Raw genomic sequence first — 21937 nt, forward strand, 5'->3', positions numbered from 1 at the left:
AAGGCCGCTGCTGCCGTGCCACACTTCCTTCAAAACTGCAAACATAACACTCAAAAAATTCACAGAAAGACACACTCAGCAAATCAGCTGTTCCATCATATATTCAACAACCTAAGGTTTCATTCAGCATAATATTCCTACTCAAAATTCTGGATGTCCTTCCACATTTTTCACTGCATAGGTAAATGCTGTAAACTCTGCAAGCATGTCAAGCACAGACCTCAGTGTAGCATGGGATCACTCATGTCACAGTGCACCATCTGTTTGATCATTGGGAATGGGGGTTTTCTGGTTGTAGTGGTAAGACACACTGAGCGCAAGTATCCTGCTCCCCTTCCTTACCCCCCAAAGTCTTCCTGCACCAACAGGGCAGATTTTACTGCTGCATTTCCTAGGCAGAAGAACACTTTTGTAGACCAAAAACCTCCAGTTTCTCTCCTTATATGATTTGAATGAGTAATTTACTTTCTGACAGCAGATGGTTGCCCACTTATCACTTCCCTCCATTGGAAACTGGTGTGGGCTGTTTGGAGCTAGGTTTGAAAAATTTGTGTTTCTTGTAATTTGAGATGACCACCTTTGTTAATGCACAAATCAAGTAGACAGGTAGTGGAATTCACGTGCAGGCAAAACAATCATTACTAAATTTAAAATAGAAAGTAATTTTAATTTGGCACAACTGCCAAAATTCCTAACAATCGACAGGATGCTCAGAAGTCTCTTGACATTTTAAATAAAATAAACACATCACCTGATAATATCTTTTGTTTTGCTGCCAATGTGTTTCAAGTCCAAATCGAGAAGCAATCCTTGCAATTCAAGTTCCCACAGCTTCTGCAGCTTTCCCATTTCATTTGGCAAGGACCTCAAATCAGAGTTATGACTCACGAGTAAAGAAGTCATGTTTTTAAGTAGACCAATCTGGGGAGGTAGCTAAAAACAACATGAAACATCTAAGTCTTGGTGCCAAGTGCGGAAAAAGAAAGTGAAACTCTTAAACAGGATTGCTCAAGTACTATTATTACACAAGTTTGAAGAATAGTTAGCAGGTCTGGCAGCACTTGTGGAGAGAGAAACAAAAACTCTTTAGACACAATTATCTGTGGTATAATTCCAGCAATATTGTTTTAATTTTTTAACAAAAATTAGTTCATAACATATTTACTTAATAGTTATACACTTCTGTATTTCAAATAATTTAAAACAAAAATATTGCTATTTCTTTCACAAAATGTATTTAAATAAAATTATCCATTTTACCTCTTTCAAGTTGTTATTATTAAGATTCAGTTTTTCTAGTCTTGACCATTTGCTTATTGTTTCACTGAGTTCCAATACACTGATTTGATTATGGCTAAACACGAGTTCCCTTAGACTTGAAGACTCCCAATGAATAGGCCCAGGGAGCTTTGCTATCTTGTTGTGACTTAGGTTGACAGTCCTTAAGCTAGAGAGAAAGTAAAAACATCTCAAACCTTTGGATGGAAATTAAGTTAATAATCAGTAAGAGATCAATGTACAGAATTGTCAGTGTTTTCATATCCAGTATCAAATCTTCCAAAAAGTTGAGCAGCTTTGACATAATATACAACTACATTTTTAAAATTTTGACATGTCAAACTACACTATATGCTAGAAATTATTAACTGGATATTTAACAGTGTATCAAATGCAACACTGACAGATTAAAAACATGAATAAGAATTTCCGGCATAATGTTAATAGGTACTGAAGCAAGTCAGATGCCTTCATTTATATCAGCAGTACAAACAAAATTCATTTTAGCTTAATTTAAAGGGCTTATACAGATGAACTAAAATTATGTACTACATATGTGGTGTCAGGTATTTCATGTCCTTAATCACCTGGTTGTTTCAGATGATGTGCTTGGCAATCCAAATAAATGGTTTCATTCAAATATGAAATAATTTAGAAGGAAACTCCCCTTTAACAGACTCAAAAGTGCAGCTGCTTGTTTTTATGTCATATAATTTACGGTAATGACCATTTCAACAGAACATTGCACACTAAACCAGCACGTTCCAGCAGTGTGACAGCTAATGAACCATAACCCATAAACTTACAAGTGCTCACAGCAAGTAATTAGGCCAATTGACCTGTAAGCACCAACAAACAGCAAGGAACTTTGTGCAACAATCTATTACAACAAGTAAATGTCAGATAATTTCAGATAGAAAAAAAAAGCCTCATTTTAGGCATCTCATGGGCGTTTTTGACCTTAAAATAAACCAGCAATTCAGGAATGTCATCGGGGTAAAGCCAAGGTAAGGCCACAAGGATAGGGAAAGGAAAACAGGTTGTACATAATTGCCAAAAGAGTTGTTGATCTGGTATTATATTTGTAAAAGATATGCTGTCATTTCAGAATAGGCTAATTTTAAAACAAAATCGTAATCAGATGGAAGTAGAATGAATGAAGATAGCTGAAGATAGTAATCCTGTGCTTGGGTAAAAGGTAATCCAGCTGGCTTTAGACCACAGAAACGGTAGTAAAATGAATGCTGAAGTAATAGTGGACAATTATTTTAAAACTCAAGGTTAAGAATTTAAGAGTTAATATATGCAAATGGCTCTTAGTTCCTTAAAAAGAAAACAAAGAGAAAGAAGCTCTTACCACACTGCACTAGAATTAAATGGATACTTAACTGTGCATCCATTATATAAATCAATGACAGAAAAACCATAGGAGTTCTGTCATTCAGTAAATTGTGGCTCATCTTTTACCTCAACCTTACTTTCCTGCACCAACCACATAACCTTAGAATCCTTAAGTAACTTAAAATCTAGTAACCTACTGCATGTCTTTAGAACTGAGACCTCCACAAGCATCATTTACAGAAAATTACAAAGATGTACTCTTATCACAAGAAAGTTACATCCCCAATGAACAGCCTTTCATTTTAAAACCATAACCCTTGGTTCCAGACAATGCCACCAGAGGGAGCATCATCTCAGATTTTTCCCTATCTAGTCCACGGAGTTTTATGCACTCAACACACACAACATGCAGGTGGAACACAGCAGGCCAGGCAGCATCTATAGGGAAAAGCACTGTCGACGTTTCGGGCCGAGACCCTTCGTCTTACAATCAAAGCCAACACACCACTTGCCTTTTGAACTGTTTTCGTAACCAGCATATCAACATTCAGTGATTGGTACATGAAGGTTCCCCCAAGGTCCAGATATATCAACATCTTTACATCTCTCACCCTTTTAATTCTTCCAAATTTTCCACCAAAATGGATAACATCACATTTTTTCATGTTTCATCTACCTTATCTTTGCCAATTTGCATAGATAGCCTGTTTTTATTCTCCTGAAGTCTTCTACCATCCTCCTCATGGCCAATTGATTTTATTTTTCAGCAACCATGGACATATTGCTCTTAATCCCCTCAACCAAATCACTGAAATGAACTGCATATCAGGCTCCAAGCAGACTCTGGTGGTCACAGCTTTTGAATCTTAAACGCACCCATGTATTGATACCTAATCTTCCAAGATTTTCACTCCTACTGATGTCAGACTAAATACATTCAGGTGATTTCTCTCACCCTCCATTATTTAAAAGTGCAGTTAAATTTGCTACCATTCAATCTGTGGGAACAATTTGACAACCGTTAGAATTTTGTAAGATGATAATCAGTGCATCTATTATTTCCATAACCACCTCCATCAAAAGACTAGAATTGAGGTAATTTTGAGAGCTAAATTGAGATTGTCAGCTGTTTCTGGTGGAAGTAATTTGGACAAGACCAAAAACACAACTTGGAATTTAATTCACTAAATGCCCTGTGAATCACAGGTGAGAGAAACAGAAAAAAAATGTCACACTTAAGAATAAATATAGCAAATGAGAACATTTCTGGAATAAATTATACTTTTTTGCAGACCCCAATGATATTATATATGGCAGAAAATGTTTGATACAAGATAACAGAATACTTCAAATGTAGTAATAGCTTCCCACTTCTGCATGACAGATAAAAAGATAACAAGAAAAATTAACAGTCTATGGCACATACTGGTGAAGCTTGAGAACCACTTCGGGAACTTGACTGAAATTATTGCTTGCCAGATCAATTGTAGTAATTTTTGATGGCAAACCACATAAAACACCTGTGAAAGTAAAATAACAATTCAGAAATGTGAAAGCATATGTTGATTTTATTATATGCAAATTAAAATACATTGACACAAATTGAAGTGAATTATTTCCCTGTAATCCAGCCAAACTTAATTACCTTTATACAGGACTTTGAACTGTACAGCACAATGTATACGGACATCTATTGTCATTTCCTTCGGGGAAATTAATGAAATAGAAGTGGAAACGGTCATCAACAAAAATGTTTGATTTTCTTTCATCCTAAGTCATTTTATGAGATGTATCCACTATTATATGGAAGCCTCCAAGCAGCCATGGTCTTTGAAAACTGAGGGGTTATTCTTTCCTCATAATTCTTGATTATGGATACCAGCATCCAATTTTTCAAAAACTTATTAGTTTCTGTTGTTCCATTAAAATATTCATGGTGCCTAATGTATCTGCTTAAATTTTCAGAACTTCTTTAATGTTCTTAAAATATATACAATTAGTAGACACACCTGGTGCCAAATTCATCCTATGGACAATATCTGTTTATATATTTTCAAACTTATACAAAAGAATGTGGGAATTTGAATTTCAACACATGCTTCAAGTTAAAATTTTCATTATCTTCTGCACTAGCTGCGCCAATAAAGAAGCAAAACTGAAATGAAATAACTTCTTTTTCTTAAACAGTTTATTGACGAATATATAATAAAGAGACTGTCTGTAAGGAATCTGTTCTTTCTCCCCATTACCACATGGGTTTCTTCCAGGTGTTCCAGTTTCCTCCCACAGTGAAAGACATACAGGTTAATTGGTCATTGTAAATTGTCCTGTGATTAGGAGAGTGTTAAAATGGGTTGCTTTCTGGGCAATGCGGTTCAGTGGGCCAGTATCTTCTGCCTGTATTCATTTTCAGCATACGCACTGAATTTAAACACATTCTATCAACCAGCTGCTTAAAACTTACAATCCTAATGGTTGAGACCCTGTACGAATGCAGAGCTAATACAAACCCCATTCAAGAAGCAACTGTTTGAGTGTCATCAAAAAAAAACTGAGTCAACCAAAGGTTCTTGAACTTAAAGCCTCAACTAATGAAGGCCAGTTTCTCATCGGTTTTGTTAATCGTATTAACAGTTTGTGTGAAAGCAAAGATCACTTTATTCTTCAATACTCCCCAAGATCTCACAATTCATATCGTACATTTAAACCTCATTTATACTCCAAAAATACATCACTACACATTTATCAAGATTAAACCTATCTACCATTTCTTGGTCCATTTCATTAACACATCAATATCACTCCGGAGCCAAACATTATCCTCCCTACGAACAACTCCACCAATGTTTACTTCATTTTCAAATTTCATTCTCATACCTCCTACATTCACATCCAAATCATTTTGAGTATATCACAAACTGTAAGCATCGATCCCTGTAGAACACCTCAGTCGCAGGCACCTAATTAGAAAAAAGACCTTGGCCATGACCTTCTGTCTTGTACGGCCAAGCCAGTTTTAGAAGGAATTTTCTCTGCATCCCAAGGACCTAAATATTTTGGACCAGTCTCCCACACGGGACCTTGTTAAAGGCTGAAGTTATGTACACCATGTCTACCACACTGCACTCATCAATTTATTCTGTTACATCCTCAAAAAATTCTGTTAGGTTGGTCAGACAAGATATACCCTTGACAAAGTCACACAGGACATCTGTCTCTGATCAGGTTCTGCCTTTCCAAGGGATCATTAGTCTTGTCCATCAGCGTACTTTCCAATAACCTCTTTACCACTGATGTTCAGCTCATAGGGATGTAATCGTCAGTCTTTACCCTACGGCCCTTCTTCAAAAAAGGGGGGCCATACTTGTTGTCATCTTACTTGTAGTAGCAAATATTTAATAATCTCAGCCATGGCCAAGCAAACTTTTCCTGGGATACTGTACACCACATCCAGCCCTGGGAATTTATCCACCCTATATTGCAACCACATCTCCTTTTGGTTTATGGAGACTTGCACTGGAATTTCATCTTCCCCAACAATGTTTTGCCACTACAAAGTCTGTTTCCTTTGTGAACAGGAATGAAGAGTATTTAATCAGGACAATACATTCTGGCTCCATACTCAGATTCCGTGTTGTCACTGCTGGGCCTTAACCTTTCCCTGGTTGTTCCTTTGCCCAAAATAAACTGAGAAAATATGCCTCTGCTGGTCATATTTCATGACCCTCTGCCTTCCCAATTTCCTTTTTAAGCATTCTTCTACACTTCTTTTATACTCTTGTTGGAGCCCCCAAATATCATAAACTGAAAGAATTTATAGATTTAACAAACATCAGAGTTTAAGACTAATTCTTTCAGGCTCCACTGAATGCACGTGATATGAATTTTTCACAACTAATTAGTCATTCAACTTGCAAATATACTTACTGAGGTGATTCTCTGAGGCTCTCAATATTTCCAGCTTTGAGCACTGTGTCACAAATGTATCCATTATAGTGGAGGTGCCGTTGTGACTAATATCCAGTAGGTTAAGTTCAGTCAAACATAGTGAAGATACAATTGTGCTAATTTTGTTTCTAAATATTAAAGGGAAAATTAAAATAGAAAGTTAATTTCTTTTTCTAACTAATTGTACAAGAAATGCACTTTATTTGTGATTAAAATGGATAGTGGAATTTTTAAACAATTAGGAAAATATACACCTGGCATCAGCTTTACTTTGCAGCTATTTTAAACTTCAGCAATGTAAACTTCAGCCAGTTTTAGAACTTCCTTGCATGTACACTGAATGTAAAATACTTTGTTTAAATGAAAGATGGGTGCCACTGTATCTTTCATTGTACTCCATCACTGAATTCCACAATCTCAGATCTGGCATAGTATCTGAGACCTCAGTGGTAAGAAGGGCTTCTATGCCTGCAACTTCAGTGGCAAAGGGAAAGACAAACTCTTTTATCATATTGCTTTTCGAATAATTACAAACTTAAATCAAGTATTTATAAGTCAGCTTTTGCCCCAAACTTGCTGGCTATCTGCTCCTGAACCACATATTGTTCAGATACTAAAGTTCAACAAAATAAGTTATCTCTTATAGAAGATAATTACAATATTTGTCAATATATTTTCATTCTTATAAATTGAAATAAAATGACGAATTTGACAGGATACACTTATTTAACATACTTGACTGTTCCATGCTTTCTTTGTTAATTATGAGGTACACAAAATAAGCATTTTAAAGAACTCCTGAGCAACAGAAATATCATAATTAGTAACCAATAAGTTTAATACTTAATACTTTACATAACAGCATTTCTAGTAGCATCGTATGGTATAATAGATTACCTTTCAACAAAAAATAAAGCCCATTCTCTGACACAACATTCCAAAGTGGCTACAAGTTGTATTTACCAATTATACTTCCTTAAAATGCAGCAATTGCTAATATAAGACCATAAGATACAAGAGCAGAATTAAGCCATTTGGCCTATTGTTCCTACTTCACCATTTCATCGCAGCTGATCCAAATTTTTTGCCAGCCCCAATCTCCTACCTTCTTACTCTATCCCTTCATGCCCAGACCAATCAAGAATCTATCAACCTCTGTCTAAAATATACATAAAGACTTGGCCTCCACATCTGCCTAGGCAAAGAATTCCACAGATTCACCACTCTCTGGATAAAGAAATTTCTCCTCATCTTCATTCTAAAGAAGCCCCTCTTTTCTGCAATGAATAATCCCCCTCTATAATGTAAACACCAGACTGACATTGTAATTCTGTGCTCTGTCTGCTTTGTGAGCGTTTACTTTGTAATGTTTGGGTGTTCATCAGTTTTCTGATACTTGCAAAGCGAGATTTAAATTTAATCACAGCATATCATATTTTGTATTTACAACTTGTACTTGTAGTGATATCCACCCATCATAATCCTGCTCACTTGCCAGAAGTCTCTAGGTCCCTTTGTCAAGCTTGGTGGTTTCTTCAGTTGAACTCTTTTTTTAATCCATCTATCCCTTCCAGACAAGATTTTCCTGATGATCTTGGCTATCAACTTGTTACAAAACTTATGAAGGCCAGAACAATCTCCCCAGCACTCCAGTTTCAATCATCATTTTACTCCTTTCACTTAATCAATGAATTTCAAGCCAGTCTCCATGTTTTACCTGAAGAATTCCTGCGATTCTGTGATTGTCATATTATTGATAATTTGCAGAATGTTAGGATATTTAACCAAGCAAAATATGCCAAAAAAAAAGCAAATGAGAAAATTTTCCTGGTCTGGAGCAGCACAGAATCACTGCTTCTGCTCAGTCAAAGCTCTGTCATTCTGAAATATTTTAAAACTACAATTTTGGGACATATAAAAATGCAATACTCAAAATTTCATAAATTTCCTTACAAATAATTAAGAAGAAACAAATAACTACAAGCTACAAAATTTCCCTCAAAATATTAGGGTCTATCACAATCTGATCAATCACTAACTCAAGGCATAATCATGCTACTTCTCTAAATTTTGCTGGATGCAAATTGCCATTCTTTGCAAGACTAAGACTTAATGTTGTGTAAATGACTGCATGCCTGTTGAATATTCAGGAATATATCCCTGTGAACTTACCCTTCAAGTAACAATTCTTCTAGTTTTTCAGTAGATTCAGCAAGACATTCTGGGAAAGAGGAAAGCTGATTATAAGACAAGTTTAATGTCTTCAGGGTTGGACATCTGCACTTCAAATTCAGAATATGATCAATGTTATTTCTGGAGATATCAAGGTATTTAATGAAGGGCATTTCCAGTATGCAGGATGGAAATGATGTGAGATTGTTATTGCTCAAGTCAATGTCAACTAGACACTTGAGAACCTAAGAAAAAATAAATGAGAGGGTCATCTTTCAGAAATACAGTATATCAATACAATGTTAATCTATACAATTCTATGCCCATTAATAACATGAGCAGGAGTATCACATTTAGTCCTGAGCCTATATCACAATTAAAATCATGTCTACTTTTCTACCACACTATAATTTTACTACACTATCCACACATTCTTTCAAAATACGGATTGATAATTCTTTGGTTATTCAGTAATCAATTAACTCTAACTGAACTTCCATGTCCCTCCAGACTGAATATTTACAAAAAGTCCACACAGAGCATGAAGAATTTTTCCTAATCACGGTACTAAATGGCCTGCACCTTTTCCCCCAGGCTTCTTAAGGTTGCACAGCCAGGGAAAAACTTCCTTCCAACATGCAGCATATTTAGCCCAGTAGAAATGTTGTAAAATTCAGTGTGACCTTGAATCATTTGTATTGGTATCAGCATTTTATACAATAGTTATTTAATTGTCTTCTTACAAAATGTTAATTAATCAACTGCATTAAATTGTGTGGATTATCAGTTCATTTTCAAATTAACATTTTTTTTTGTTTCTGCTTCAAGCCGTTGTTAAATTCTATCCTGTTTATTCACAGTATTGTTAAACTTGCTGTCTGATATCCAGTTAGGCCACATCCACACTAGACTGGATAATTTTGAAAATGCCTGTTTCGCGTAAAAACGATAGGTGTCCACACTATGCATTTTTAAAAGTATCTCTTTCCACATTGAAATGGAGATTTTGTTGAATCTCCTCCTACTGCGCATGCGCAGGACACATCTATCGAAAACAAGCAACATTTTTGGTGTCAAATCTCGCCGTGAAAGATGGTGAGTGTTTGTTCAGTTACAGACTAGAAAAACTTAAACAATGGGCAGCTGTTGGCTCTCCCGCAGGAAGATTTAAAAATTTAAAAAAAAACAAATACTGGAACATATGGAGGCAACTGACAGGGAGTTCACGGACAGATTGACCCAGCTGCCGACGAACATTGAAAAACTGACTAACTCTGTTGCATTAATAAAGCACTTTGTTAAATGTCTGCATCAGTATGATCTTGTATTTCCATACAATGTTACATTAGGCTGTTACACATCTATTGTCAGAGAAGTACTTGCATAAATAGGTAAGCCACCTTCATACTAGCAAGGACAGAAAACAGGGCAAAGTGAGTACAGTATACTTATTTATTCAGTAAGTTATAGGTCAAAGTATTTGCTGAGTACATTTCTAACTCTTCTGGCTTCAGTCTCATTGCCATCTGTTCTGAAATTGTTAGGTTGCATTCAAGAAAACAATGAAATGGCATGCTGCTATCTGACAGCGTTTTCAGATTTCTATGGTTACCCCGTCCACACTGATCTGCCCGAGCGACGTTTTCAAAAATACCCACCCTGGAAAGCGTTTCTGAAAAGCTCTGGTGTCGGGGGACGAAAATGCCGTTTTAGTGTGGACGGAGGGTAAAAACAAAGAGAAAAAGCTTTGGTTATGGATTTATCTGGTATAGTGTGGATGTAGCCTTAGTTAATTGAAAGAGAGAAGCTTTCCCACTTTTGATGTAGTACATTTCAATATGGCATAATCCTTAATTATTAAAAGTATATCCGATCTAAAGTGTGGAAATTATCTGGAAAATACACAACTGAGTTCTTACAGAGCACAAATCCTCTGAGAAATTCGTCAAGTTGTTTTGTCTTAGATCTAGTTTTTGCAGTCGTGCAAAATGCGCAGCAATACATTTTTCAGTGATGAAACCCAGATCATCCAGTTCATTTCCAGAAAGATCCAATGACCTGAATTCTGTGTCAAAGCCAGCATGCAGGAATTCATCTTGTCCACTTCCAAAAGAGGGTCTTTTTGGTGACCCACCTAAGAAGAAGCATATGCACATTAAAGGCCCACTAATCTGTCAACTAAAATCATTTTTTTTCCATCTATGTTTAAGTATTTCATGATCAATTCTTCAAGGGAAAAAAATGTGGATCCAATCCCAAAAAATAAATCCAACTATCTGTTAAAGCAAATACAATGCATCTCCAAATAAGCTTCAACAATCCCTAAACTTCCGCCTTCCTTCATTAACATAAAATTACAGTTAGCTTGCTCCACAACTTATAAGCACATCATATGCAGAAAAAAATTGGTTTCAATTGCATCTAGGGTTTCAGCTTCAATTAGTCTGATAGGGAGTGAGACCTATATGGGAGAATAAAGTCATGCTTCATTGCTCAATGAATGTTACTGTGTTGGAAAGGCAAAGACAAAAATTGTGTTTAAGTGGTTGATGGCTCCTTTACACATAAGGCACGATCAAGAAAAAGATTAGATTTTGAGGGAAGGCAGTGAACATGGAGTAATTTATAGAAAAATGTTTTATGACGCCAAATGTTTCCAAAGTTTTCTGACTTTATAATTTTGATATAATTTCTCTTTGCTGCTGACTTAAAATAAGTGATTATACAAAGATAAAATTTAAACCATCTTTCTTTACCTGATCTTTGAGAAATCACTGTCACACCTGAGTTAATTGCAAATTCAACATTGTCCTGTTCACTCTATCAATGAAAAGAAATTCATTTAAAAATGTATCAAAAGCATTTGTACAAGATCTCATCCATTAACATTGTTTTTAAATAGTTATCATCACCCAGAAATGATTTTGCTTAAATTATTGAATTTCAATAGGTACAGTCGGCCCTCCTTATCTGCAGGGGATTGGTTCCAGGACCCCCCCCCACCAACCCCTGTGGATACCAAAACACACGGATGCTCAAGTCCCTTATTTAACCTGTCGCAGTGCGGTGGACTTTAGGACTGAATCTCTGAATCTGTAGTGTTTCTGTTCACAAAAATAATCACGATCATGATTGAAAATAAAGTGGAAGTAATAAAGCGATCAGAAAGAGGTGAAACGCCATCGGTCATTGGAAAAGCGTTAGACTACAGTTGGTCAACGATTAGAAAAATTTTAATGTGGAGCATGTGAAAGGCCCTTCCACGATGAAAGCTACAATTATTACTAAGCAAAGTACATATGTTTCTTAAGTGTTTTATATGCATAGAAAGGTAAAGTATATATTATATACTAAGACAAACATGTGACTAACTGATGCTAAATAATACCGGATGTACCTGTTCCAACTTCAAATCTGACTTAAAGAGGGACTCAGGAACAGAACTCATTCATAACAAGGGGACTGCCTGTACTTTTAAATCATCTCTAGATTACTTATAGTACCCAATACAATGTAAATGCTATGTAAATAGTTGTTATACTGTTTTGTTTAGGGAATAATGACAAGAAAAAATAGTCTGTACATGCTCAAACAACGAGTGCTGGAGAGAGAATTTCCAGGTTTTCCCACACTGCGGTTGGTTGAATCCGCACATGTGGAACCCGCAGATAAGGAGGGCCGACTGTATGTCTTGCTGAATAGCTGATACTGTTAATCAAAAGTACTTCATTATAAATAGACCTATATTAAAGAACATAATGAGATTGAACTTTGCATGAAAAGGACACAAGGACGATATGTGTAGACAGGAAATTCAGAATAAGCTGTGATCTTAAGATGGACAAAGCAAAAGGGGCATCTGTGGAGATGTTTAAACTATTTAAGAAATTACACAGTGGGCTGAAAATTTACTTGCAATATTAAATCATTTGGGGGGACCACATGTACAAAGAATGGGCATCAATAAATTCACAAGGGAATTCAAGAGAAAATACTCCACAAAAAGGGTACAAAATTGTTGATCTTGTTTCCGTAAGGGAGTGTGAAGGTTTTCATCTAATACATCTAAGGTAGAAATGAATAGATAGCTATGTTGGAGGTTAACAAGAGATCATGTGAAATATAAACACATATATAGACTCTGGTGTGAACTCCCTGAGATCCCATGGAATTATGAATGCGTATTAGGAAGATATTGAGATAATGTGTATAAAGTCAAAAATTATGAAGTTAAATATGCATTGCCCAAACAACTCAAGCCAGTATTTTTGTTTATCCATAAAATGCAAGAATTTAAATGCATAGGTAATCTACCACCACCAATAATGGTGTTAGAAAAGGCACATTTCAAATTAGTTTTAGTTATAGGCAAGAAGCGAGTTCACGTTTCAGTCTGGAGACGAGCACAAGCTGATACTCACGTGTTGAAAGAACTCTGCAATATCACAAGTACTACTTTTAAATGAAACATTAAACTGCCCACTGATGCTGTAAATTTTCACATTGCCGTATTTCAAAGAGTAAGAGAATCATATGTATGCTTCAATCAACATGACTTGAGAACAGAATGGTGATTTTCATGCTGTTGCTTACAAGAGGCTTCATATAAATTGACAACAAGTATGTTCTATCAGTTAAAATACAATACTTGAAATGTACTTCATTGGTTACATTTTTTTTTGGAACTGGTAAATTTGCAAAAACTGTATCTTAAACAAAAGTAAAGACATCATTGCCAATCTAGGGGATGTGTTCATTTGCATGGCCATATTTTGTTTAAGAATGTGAATGAGCAACCACAGTCCCAAAGCATAAGCTATAGTGTTAATTTTCTCTGCTCTTCAGTACTGTGGGGTGGAGGGAGGGTAAGAAAGCTACTACAAACTACATTTATTGCCAACAAAACTTTGAAACTATACATCAAATTCTACAACAAAATTATCTGGCATTTCCTACGTTAAAGAACACTACATGATTGAAATGATTTTGTTTTAAAAAAATTTTTTCGTCAATGCTGGTTTTAGTCAGAAATTCAGTCCCAACTTGCACATGGGCCTAGAATTTCACCTGGTTCAATCTTACACTTTCATTTTTGAAGTGTTAATTATTAAATAACTTTAAGCTAAGCATTTACATATCTTTTCAACTGAAAGAATTTTGAATTTTGATATGAAGCAAATGCTGCTTTCTGTTTCATGTAATCAGATGCTTAATAAATATTTTGTCAAATAAAAAGTTAGAAATCAACAGACAAGGGAATAATGTAGCCACATATTACCCATGTTGTAACATGTTTGAGAACACGATAACATACCAGAACAATAGTCATATTACTTGGCACTAGATTTCATTTGCTAGTACTGTAATGTAATTTCCATACCAGAGAGTTATGGTGGATTAACTGAACTGTAGATTCATTGGATGTTGCAGCACTTAAGTTATAATTTACATTCTGAACCAGGACATAATCATCTAAATTGAAAGAAGAGGATATTTTCAATCAACGGGAAAATTATAAAACAATGACTCCTCTGCAATGCATAATTAAGCAAATCAAATAATTAATCGAGTATGCTGAAGAAACATCATCCTTCAAAACCCAAGTATCCTGCATTTTATAATTGGTCTGCTTCACTGTTGCATGAATGTACACTGTTCACAAACTTTGTTTCAACTACAACTTTAAAAAACCCTCCAAAATAACAGCAAGGCACATTATGGCACATTGGCCCTCAAATCAAAGTATTGAGTTCAGGATTTAGAACATTATGTTGAAATTGTACAAGACTTTGGTGAGGCCTAACATGAGGTATTATGCGCAGTTTTGCTCATCTACTTACAGAAAAGATGTCAATAAGATTGAAAGGGTGCAGAGAAAATTTACAAGGGTGTTGCCAGAATTTGAGGTCCTGAATTAAAGGGAAAGGTTGAATAGGCTAGAATTTTATTCCCTAGAGCATAGGAGAAAAAGGCTGATTTGATAGAGCTTTACAGAATTATGAGGGGTATAGATAAGGTAAATGTAAGCAGGCTTTTTCCGCTGTTGGGTGAGACCAGAAGCAGAGGTCATGGGTTAAAGTTGAAAGATCAAATATTTATTAAGGGGAATACGAGGGGGATCTTCTTCACTCAGGGTGGTGAGAATGTGAAATGAGCTGCTAGTTGTGGATGCAGGTTCAATTTAAACACTTAAGAGAAACTTGGATAGGTACATGGATGGGAGGGGTATGGAGGGCTAAGGTCTGGATGCAGGTCAATAGTACTAAGCAAATTAATATTCTGGCCTGGACTAGATGGGCTGAAGGGCCTGTTTCAGAGCAGTAGCAGTCTATGACTATGTAATTATGGAACAATAAATATATATTCATTCCTTCTGCTGTGCCTCGCCTCAAACATTAACAAAGGAACTTCATACATAAACTCAATTGTCTTTTTTCAGCATGTGTAGCCAAAATCAAAGTTCTCAACAGAACACAGCATACTCAATGTATAAGCCACTTGTGAAACATTTTCTTGCTTTTAAAACAACATATTAATTTGTGTAGCTAGATTATACGGCTGTTATTTTGATTTTAAAGAGATCCTCCCAAACTGCAAAATAAGACAAAGTGCTAAATTGCAAAAACTGAATATCTGAAAGCTCACCTAAGCTCTCCAAGTCATCAAAGATGCTATTTTCCTTCCCATCAGTTGCTGATACATTTGCCGACGAAGTACAATCATTACTCTTATCCAATATTTTTCCAGAGTGACAGAGTTGAGAATTCATATTTGAGTTCTGTATTACCAAAGATGCACATTCTGATGCATCACTTTGCCAAAGCTCAGAGGAAGCTACAGTAGCTGCAAAGGACAGAGATGAAACTTACTGTGTTCCTTGTTGTTAAAATAATATATGCTTTAAAATCTGTCCAACAATCTAAATGTTTCATCTCCCTTCAGAATAACAGTGTCAAGGTGTAAGAAACCATCATGCAATAACCTGTTGGTTCAGGAATTGTAATGAAATAAATCTGGCTCGGGAGAAGATCAGTGGTAAACAACACTGTGGGTGGGAGTTAGGGGTATGTTTCCATTGGGTGCAAAAGCATCGCAAATTCAAGTCTTTTAACTTGATTATGACTGAAAAGTGCTGGAAAAATCACACAGACAGCTTGACCCTTAAGACAAGATCTCCCAAAATGATGAGTCCAAAAGTGACAGTTCCTGCTTCAAGTCATGGGGAACACATAAAATGTTAGGGGCACTCAGCAGGTCAAACAGTATCTGTAAATTTCTTGTGCTCATGTTCAAGTAATGGGGTTACTTTGAGACATTAAACAACTTAATTTATTAGCATGCATACCAGAGTTCTGTACAACAGCACAAGCTATACGGACAGAAAGGATCCTTTCCTAAACCTACTATAATATCTACAAGTTAAATTAGGATGCATTCCTCAGAAATTATAGAAAGAGGAATAAGGAGACTTGAGCGCACATGTGCACAATATTCAGTAAGGTACAAGGGATGATATATATTGGTATAGATTTCAAAAGTAGGGAGGATATGTTAACTCTCATTAAACCCCTCAGGCCAAAAATTACAGATTAGATACTGTATAAAGCTGCTGTAAGGTTTACAAGAGATGGGGAAAAGATTTATTGGAAAAGTACCAAGGATTGAAATGTCAGATCTGGTTAGATTGGGGAAGCTTACATTAATCTTTTGAAGCAAAGATCAAGAGAAGATTTAATAGGAAAGTAAAAAAGCAAAATATTTCAATGGAATAAATATTAAGTCAATGCTCCCATTACTAGAATAGTTGGGGGACAAGTTCTGTAATATTCTGTAAGTTCGGTAAAATTGTGAAACTCAAAAAAAAATCCCTTTCTTGTACTTACTTGGCTGTTGTTTTGAATGTGGAACATTTTCATCAGGAAACAATGAATACAACCAAGATGCTTTAATCTTGCCCAGATGAAGTCCACTCAAGCAAATTGCCTTATTGGTTTGATCCAATCCAAGTTTTCTTAAAAGCAAGCTTATAATTTTGTCATCCCCCATTTTAATACTGGCATCTAAAGCTTTCTGAATGTCTTGCTCACGTGCTCCACTGTTAAGCAAAAGTTCCACTAAAAATGGGCTTCTCCTTTTCTTACAAACCTATGAACAATGTGAAATAGCTGTTAAGATTAAAGAACAATTAACGACATAATTACCTGGCAGAGGACACTTTTATGCTCTATACAGGATCAAAAATTATGCTGTTTTTCTGATAAAATTGGAAGAGTTCTAAAATGGAATATGTAGATATAAGCAAGGGTTGAAAAATTCAAACAAGGAAAAAGGTTTTGAGCAGCTTGTTCAAAAATGGCCAACTTTCAACATAATCTTCTATAAATGTGTAATGGAGAGTATATTGCTTGGCTGTATCACAGCTTGGTTTGGAGACTCCAATGTTGTTGAACAGAAAATCCTACAAAAAGTAGATGATACAGCTGGGTCCATCACAGGTAAAGTCCTCCCCACCATCAAGCACATCCACATGAAATGTTATTGCAGGAAAGCAGCATCTATTATCAGAGTCCCCCGCCACTCAGGACATGCTCTCTTCTCACTGTTGTCATCAGGAAGAAGGTACAGGAGCCTCAAGAGTCATGCCACCAGGTTCAGGAACAGTTATTCCCCCTCAACCATCAGGGTCTTGAACCAAAGGAAATAACTTCACTCAAACTCACTTGCCATATCAATGAAATATTTCCACAACCTAAGGACTCATGTTCAAGGACTCTTCATCTCATGTTCTCAATATTTATCATTATTTTTTCTTTTTGTATTTGCGCAGTTTGTTGTCTTTTACACATTGGTTGCCTATCCATCTTGCTGGGTGTGGTCTTTCATTGATTCTATTATGGTTATTCTTCCATTATGGATTTATTGAATATGCATGCAAGAAAATGAATCTCAGGGTTATATGTGGTAACATATACTGTACTTCAATAATAAATTTACTTTGAATTTCAAAGGAACACTCAAGTCTAACCCCTGAGTTTCCTGAAACTTCCTACGGATAATCAATGGATTCCTACGGATGCTTAATGGCAACTGATCTGCGTGTGACTGCAAAAAACCCAGAGAGTTGTGGCCACAACCTAGCACATCCTGGAAACCAGCCTCCTCTCTATGGACTCATCTACACTTCTTGCTGTCTCAGTAAAGCAGACAGCACAATCAAAAACCCCACCCACCACAAACGTTCTCTTTTCTCCTCTTTTCCATCAGTAATTACACAGATTTAATGCTTAAAATTATTTACCTGGTAAATTAATGATTCATTTTTACATTTTTGATTGACATCAGCTTCCAGCATGATTAAATATTTTGCCATCATGATATTATTTTCTGAGCAAGCACTTTCAAGCATTTGATTTCTTATTCCACAATCAGTGGCCAACTTGGATAAACATTTGCAGAGGAGGGTCTGTAGCTAGTATTTCACAATAAGCAAAATGAACTAATTAGCATGACAAAATTAAAAATAATGTTTCACAAATTCTCAAAAACAAGGAAGGCCATTAAAGTCACCTGTTTGTTTTTGCATTTTGTGATCTGATGAAAAATAAATGTGTCAATATGTTGCTTGAAGAAAAGTTCAGTAACAGGTGGCATGGTTTCAAAATATAACAAAATGGCTTGAAATCCCTAAAAAGAAATAAAGACTCAATGAAAATTTGTTAAATATTTTGTTAAAAAAGTACTTTTAGATTCCATGAGATTAACCTTGAAATTTTTACTTGCATCTTTGCACTCACACACTCCTTTAAAAATCACATTGTTCATCTATCATTTAGGGTATTTAAGGTGATGATCAAATGGGAGTTGCTATAGTTTTACTGTTAAAATAAAAGACAATTTGATTAGGTAATTCTTCCTGAGAAAACATCACAACCCGAAGCACCTCTTGACTTTTCTAAGTTTTCATCACACCTTTTTGTATTATAAGCATGCAATTATCCAAAAGAGATGTTGACCAATTAACAAGACTGCTAAATGGCTTAATTTTCAGAATCTTTTGGGGAAGCATAAAAGCTTCTTACTAGTATTAACTAATCTTCATTTCAATACCCTTTGCTTCAAAGGAATTTAATAAGCCATACTTTGCTCACCTGATGAAACAAATTTAAAAGTCAACACTACCTTTTATCTTTGGTAACCAGGTGCCAAAACCATTGCAATTATCTACCTGTACTTGCACTTCCATGTCCTCTTCATATCGACGCAATGTCCCAATCAAGACATTTACCAATAGTGCTACATGTGTCTGAGGCAAATCTATCACAGGAATCAGGACTCCTAGAAGTTTCAGACCCAGATACTGAATTTCTGAAACAGGAATGTAAAACATGTTCATTACTGTAAAAAAAACTTAAATGCCTGTACAATAATCGTTCCCTATAATGAATAATTTTGACACACTGTAATTTCATCCTATAATTAGTATTGGAACTCCCATTGTCACAATTTGTACTGAGATATGGGAATGCCCATATACCGCCATTTGTATACATGGTGGACAACATTCCCTGATCTTGCTTCGTAGTAGCAAAAGCAGAAGAATGTCGAATTTCAAAGAGAAAACCATTTTCAGCAAGCTGAGGCATGAACAATAAGTAACACTAATATCTCAAAGGCAGATTAATAATTATGGTTCATCTAACCAACTGGTGAACTGACAGTGCAACCCACGGTAGGGTAGTGGTTAGCACAACACTTTGCAATACCAGCAACCTGGGTTCAATTCTTACCATTGCCTGTAAGGAGTTTGTACGTTCTCCCCGTGACAGTGGGGGTTTCCTTTGGCTACCTCCATTTACTCCAACAGTCCAAAGACGTACTGGTTGGTAGGTTAATTGATCATTATAAATTGCCTCATTATGAAGCTGTTAAGTCGGGGGGGGGGGGAGATGGGGGAGGGTTGCTGAGCAGCACAGCACGAAGGGCTGGAAAGGCATATTCCACACTATATCTCAATTAATAAAATAAAATTTAAAAACTTAACTCTTATTAATTTATGCAATTTCAACTTGGCTGTGCAAACCAGCACCAACACAATATATCCACTACCCATAACTTACTAACGTTAACCTATATATCTTTGGAATGTGGGAAGAAACTGGAGTACTCAAAAGAAATCCACGGGGCCATGGGGAGAACATAGAAACTCTTTGCAGACTGCAACAGGAATTGAACCCTAATTTTACAGTTGGCTCTCCAAGGTCATGCCACCTACAGATTAAATGACATTTAATCCCATTTCCTGTGAACACATTGGCTATCCTGAATGCCTGCACAATGAAGCTGAGTTCTAGAGAAATATTTGTAAATCAAGAAAAGCATTACACAATTGAAAATTCTAGCTTTCTTTTATCTTTGCAGGTTTCCCATGTGCCGCTTAGGTGAGGTTTCAGGCCACTAACCTTCAATAAAATCCTGATGCAGTTTTATTAAGATATTTGGGAGGTTGCTTTCATTATAAAAGTTACTTGTAAATACATTTTCATGGTATTCATGGATTGTTTAGGGGGAAAATTAAAACAGATAAATTTTTTAAAATGTATTAATGAACAGAAAAGGATGAAGATAGTTAAACACAAAATTTGCTGAAGACAATGAGGGAGGTATTTGGATATAATCTCTATTTGGATAGAGATTTGCACAGCACACTGGAACATTAGCAAACTATTGTGCTAGTGGGCTTGAGGGAGATGGTAAATGATCAAAGAGTAAACCAACATCAGCCTCATAAAGGATGAGTTGCAAATTAGGAAAGCATTGAAGAAATCAAGCCAAGTGATGTAGTGATCATGACGGAAGGATAAAGAGGTGAAGGAAAGAATCCTCTGTATTCAATCAGCTGTGGTAAGGTAAGATTTATCCAGGTTAAAAAAGGCTGTAGCATTATTTTTAGTTTTTCTTTGAATGGTAACATGAACAGAAACTTAAAAATGCTGGACAGTTGCAAACAGTGGTCAAAATGAAGAGGAAAGATAATATGCCATTATCAATAGGTAATTACCAACAGAAATCTAAAACAATTAGCACTATTTCTCCTGGCATCTGATTTCACTGCCACCCACATTCATTTCTGATGCTCCACGCTCCTGTTTTCCCTAGATACTTTTCTACATTGCGTATGAACCTACACTCTCCATCCCTCTGGTTCAGAACACCCATCCTCTCCAACTTAGCACTAGCTCAGTTATTTTCTTTCTTTGCCTTCTGAAAGATCGTCAATCAATGCTTTATTTCAAATAGAGGTTGTCTTTTTGCCTTCTCAACCTCATTTGACGATTAACAGATCATTTACATAAAAATCATAAAAATGATTCATGACAACTGAATTTCTCCATAATTAAAACACAATAGAAGAGCAAAATGGATATTTTTGCAATGACTACAAACAAAAACAGAGCATTTGTTTATCCTACCTCGTTCAAGTGGAAATATTTGCAAAGTATGTATTACTGTGTCCACAATCCCATGTTTTGTCAGTTCCTTTGCATCTGAACTATCAGTAATAGAACACAGCACTCGAAAACCATACTCTTGGATTGCTGGATCCTGGATGAACTGGAAACATACAACAATGTTTTTAGCATCAAACTAAACATTGTAGTTGCACTAGCTAGTACTTAAGCATGAAATTGTCCCTTATACAGGAATTTACCTAGTACAAATTTAGTTCTATACTATTTCTACTGTTGAAAGTGAATAAATTTTATTTAAATAAAAGCATACATACCTCAATGCAGCCATAAAAGCAAGCTTTTGAATTGCTCTGATTCAGATCTATTTACCACATTTCGTGTTGTCAGCCTCCTTCAAATATTAACCAATTAGCATCAGTACTTCCAGTTGAACTTTATCTTTTTGTGTGTATTCCCCCTAGCCGTCAGCCTGTGGTTTTGTATTGCCATGTGCTCATTTGTTTTCTTGCCCCATGTGCTCCTGTCCCCACTCCTGCTCTACTCCGGCCCCTGAGTTACTGAGAACTCTGCCTCTCACCTGTTTCTCATTACTATCTGTTTTGTTGCCACTTCTGTCTCATTGTGCTTCATCTATCATCAGGCTTTCTGTTTATTGCTCAGTGTATTTAAGTCCTGTGTTTTCACCTGTTTGTTGCCAGACTGTGCCAGTGAATTTTCCTGAGCCATTC

At 36.0% G+C, this 21937-nt stretch overlaps 1 protein-coding gene across 4 annotated transcripts in view; it reads right to left on the reverse strand.

Annotated features, from left to right (window-relative positions):
• Nucleotides 1-21937, reverse strand: part of lrrk2 (leucine-rich repeat kinase 2) — a 137254-nt gene that overhangs the window by 65670 nt on the left and 49647 nt on the right. For all 4 annotated transcript variants that reach the window (XM_059987538.1, XM_059987539.1, XM_059987540.1 and 1 more), the window contains 14 exons: nucleotides 21210-21351; nucleotides 18965-19104; nucleotides 18307-18423; nucleotides 18038-18208; nucleotides 16623-16884; nucleotides 15385-15582; nucleotides 14120-14211; nucleotides 11496-11559; nucleotides 10659-10873; nucleotides 8740-8984; nucleotides 6547-6695; nucleotides 4046-4139; nucleotides 1261-1447; nucleotides 752-933 (listed from right to left, as the gene is read on the reverse strand). In XM_059987538.1, coding sequence (XP_059843521.1) covers nucleotides 752-933; nucleotides 1261-1447; nucleotides 4046-4139; nucleotides 6547-6695; nucleotides 8740-8984; nucleotides 10659-10873; nucleotides 11496-11559; nucleotides 14120-14211; nucleotides 15385-15582; nucleotides 16623-16884; nucleotides 18038-18208; nucleotides 18307-18423; nucleotides 18965-19104; nucleotides 21210-21351 — 2258 coding nt within the window. The remainder of the gene's footprint in view (nucleotides 1-751; nucleotides 934-1260; nucleotides 1448-4045; nucleotides 4140-6546; nucleotides 6696-8739; nucleotides 8985-10658; nucleotides 10874-11495; nucleotides 11560-14119; nucleotides 14212-15384; nucleotides 15583-16622; nucleotides 16885-18037; nucleotides 18209-18306; nucleotides 18424-18964; nucleotides 19105-21209; nucleotides 21352-21937) is intronic.

Source organism: Hypanus sabinus, chromosome 13 (assembly GCF_030144855.1).
Source record: "Hypanus sabinus isolate sHypSab1 chromosome 13, sHypSab1.hap1, whole genome shotgun sequence".
NCBI classification, from domain to species: Eukaryota; Metazoa; Chordata; class Chondrichthyes; order Myliobatiformes; family Dasyatidae; genus Hypanus; species Hypanus sabinus.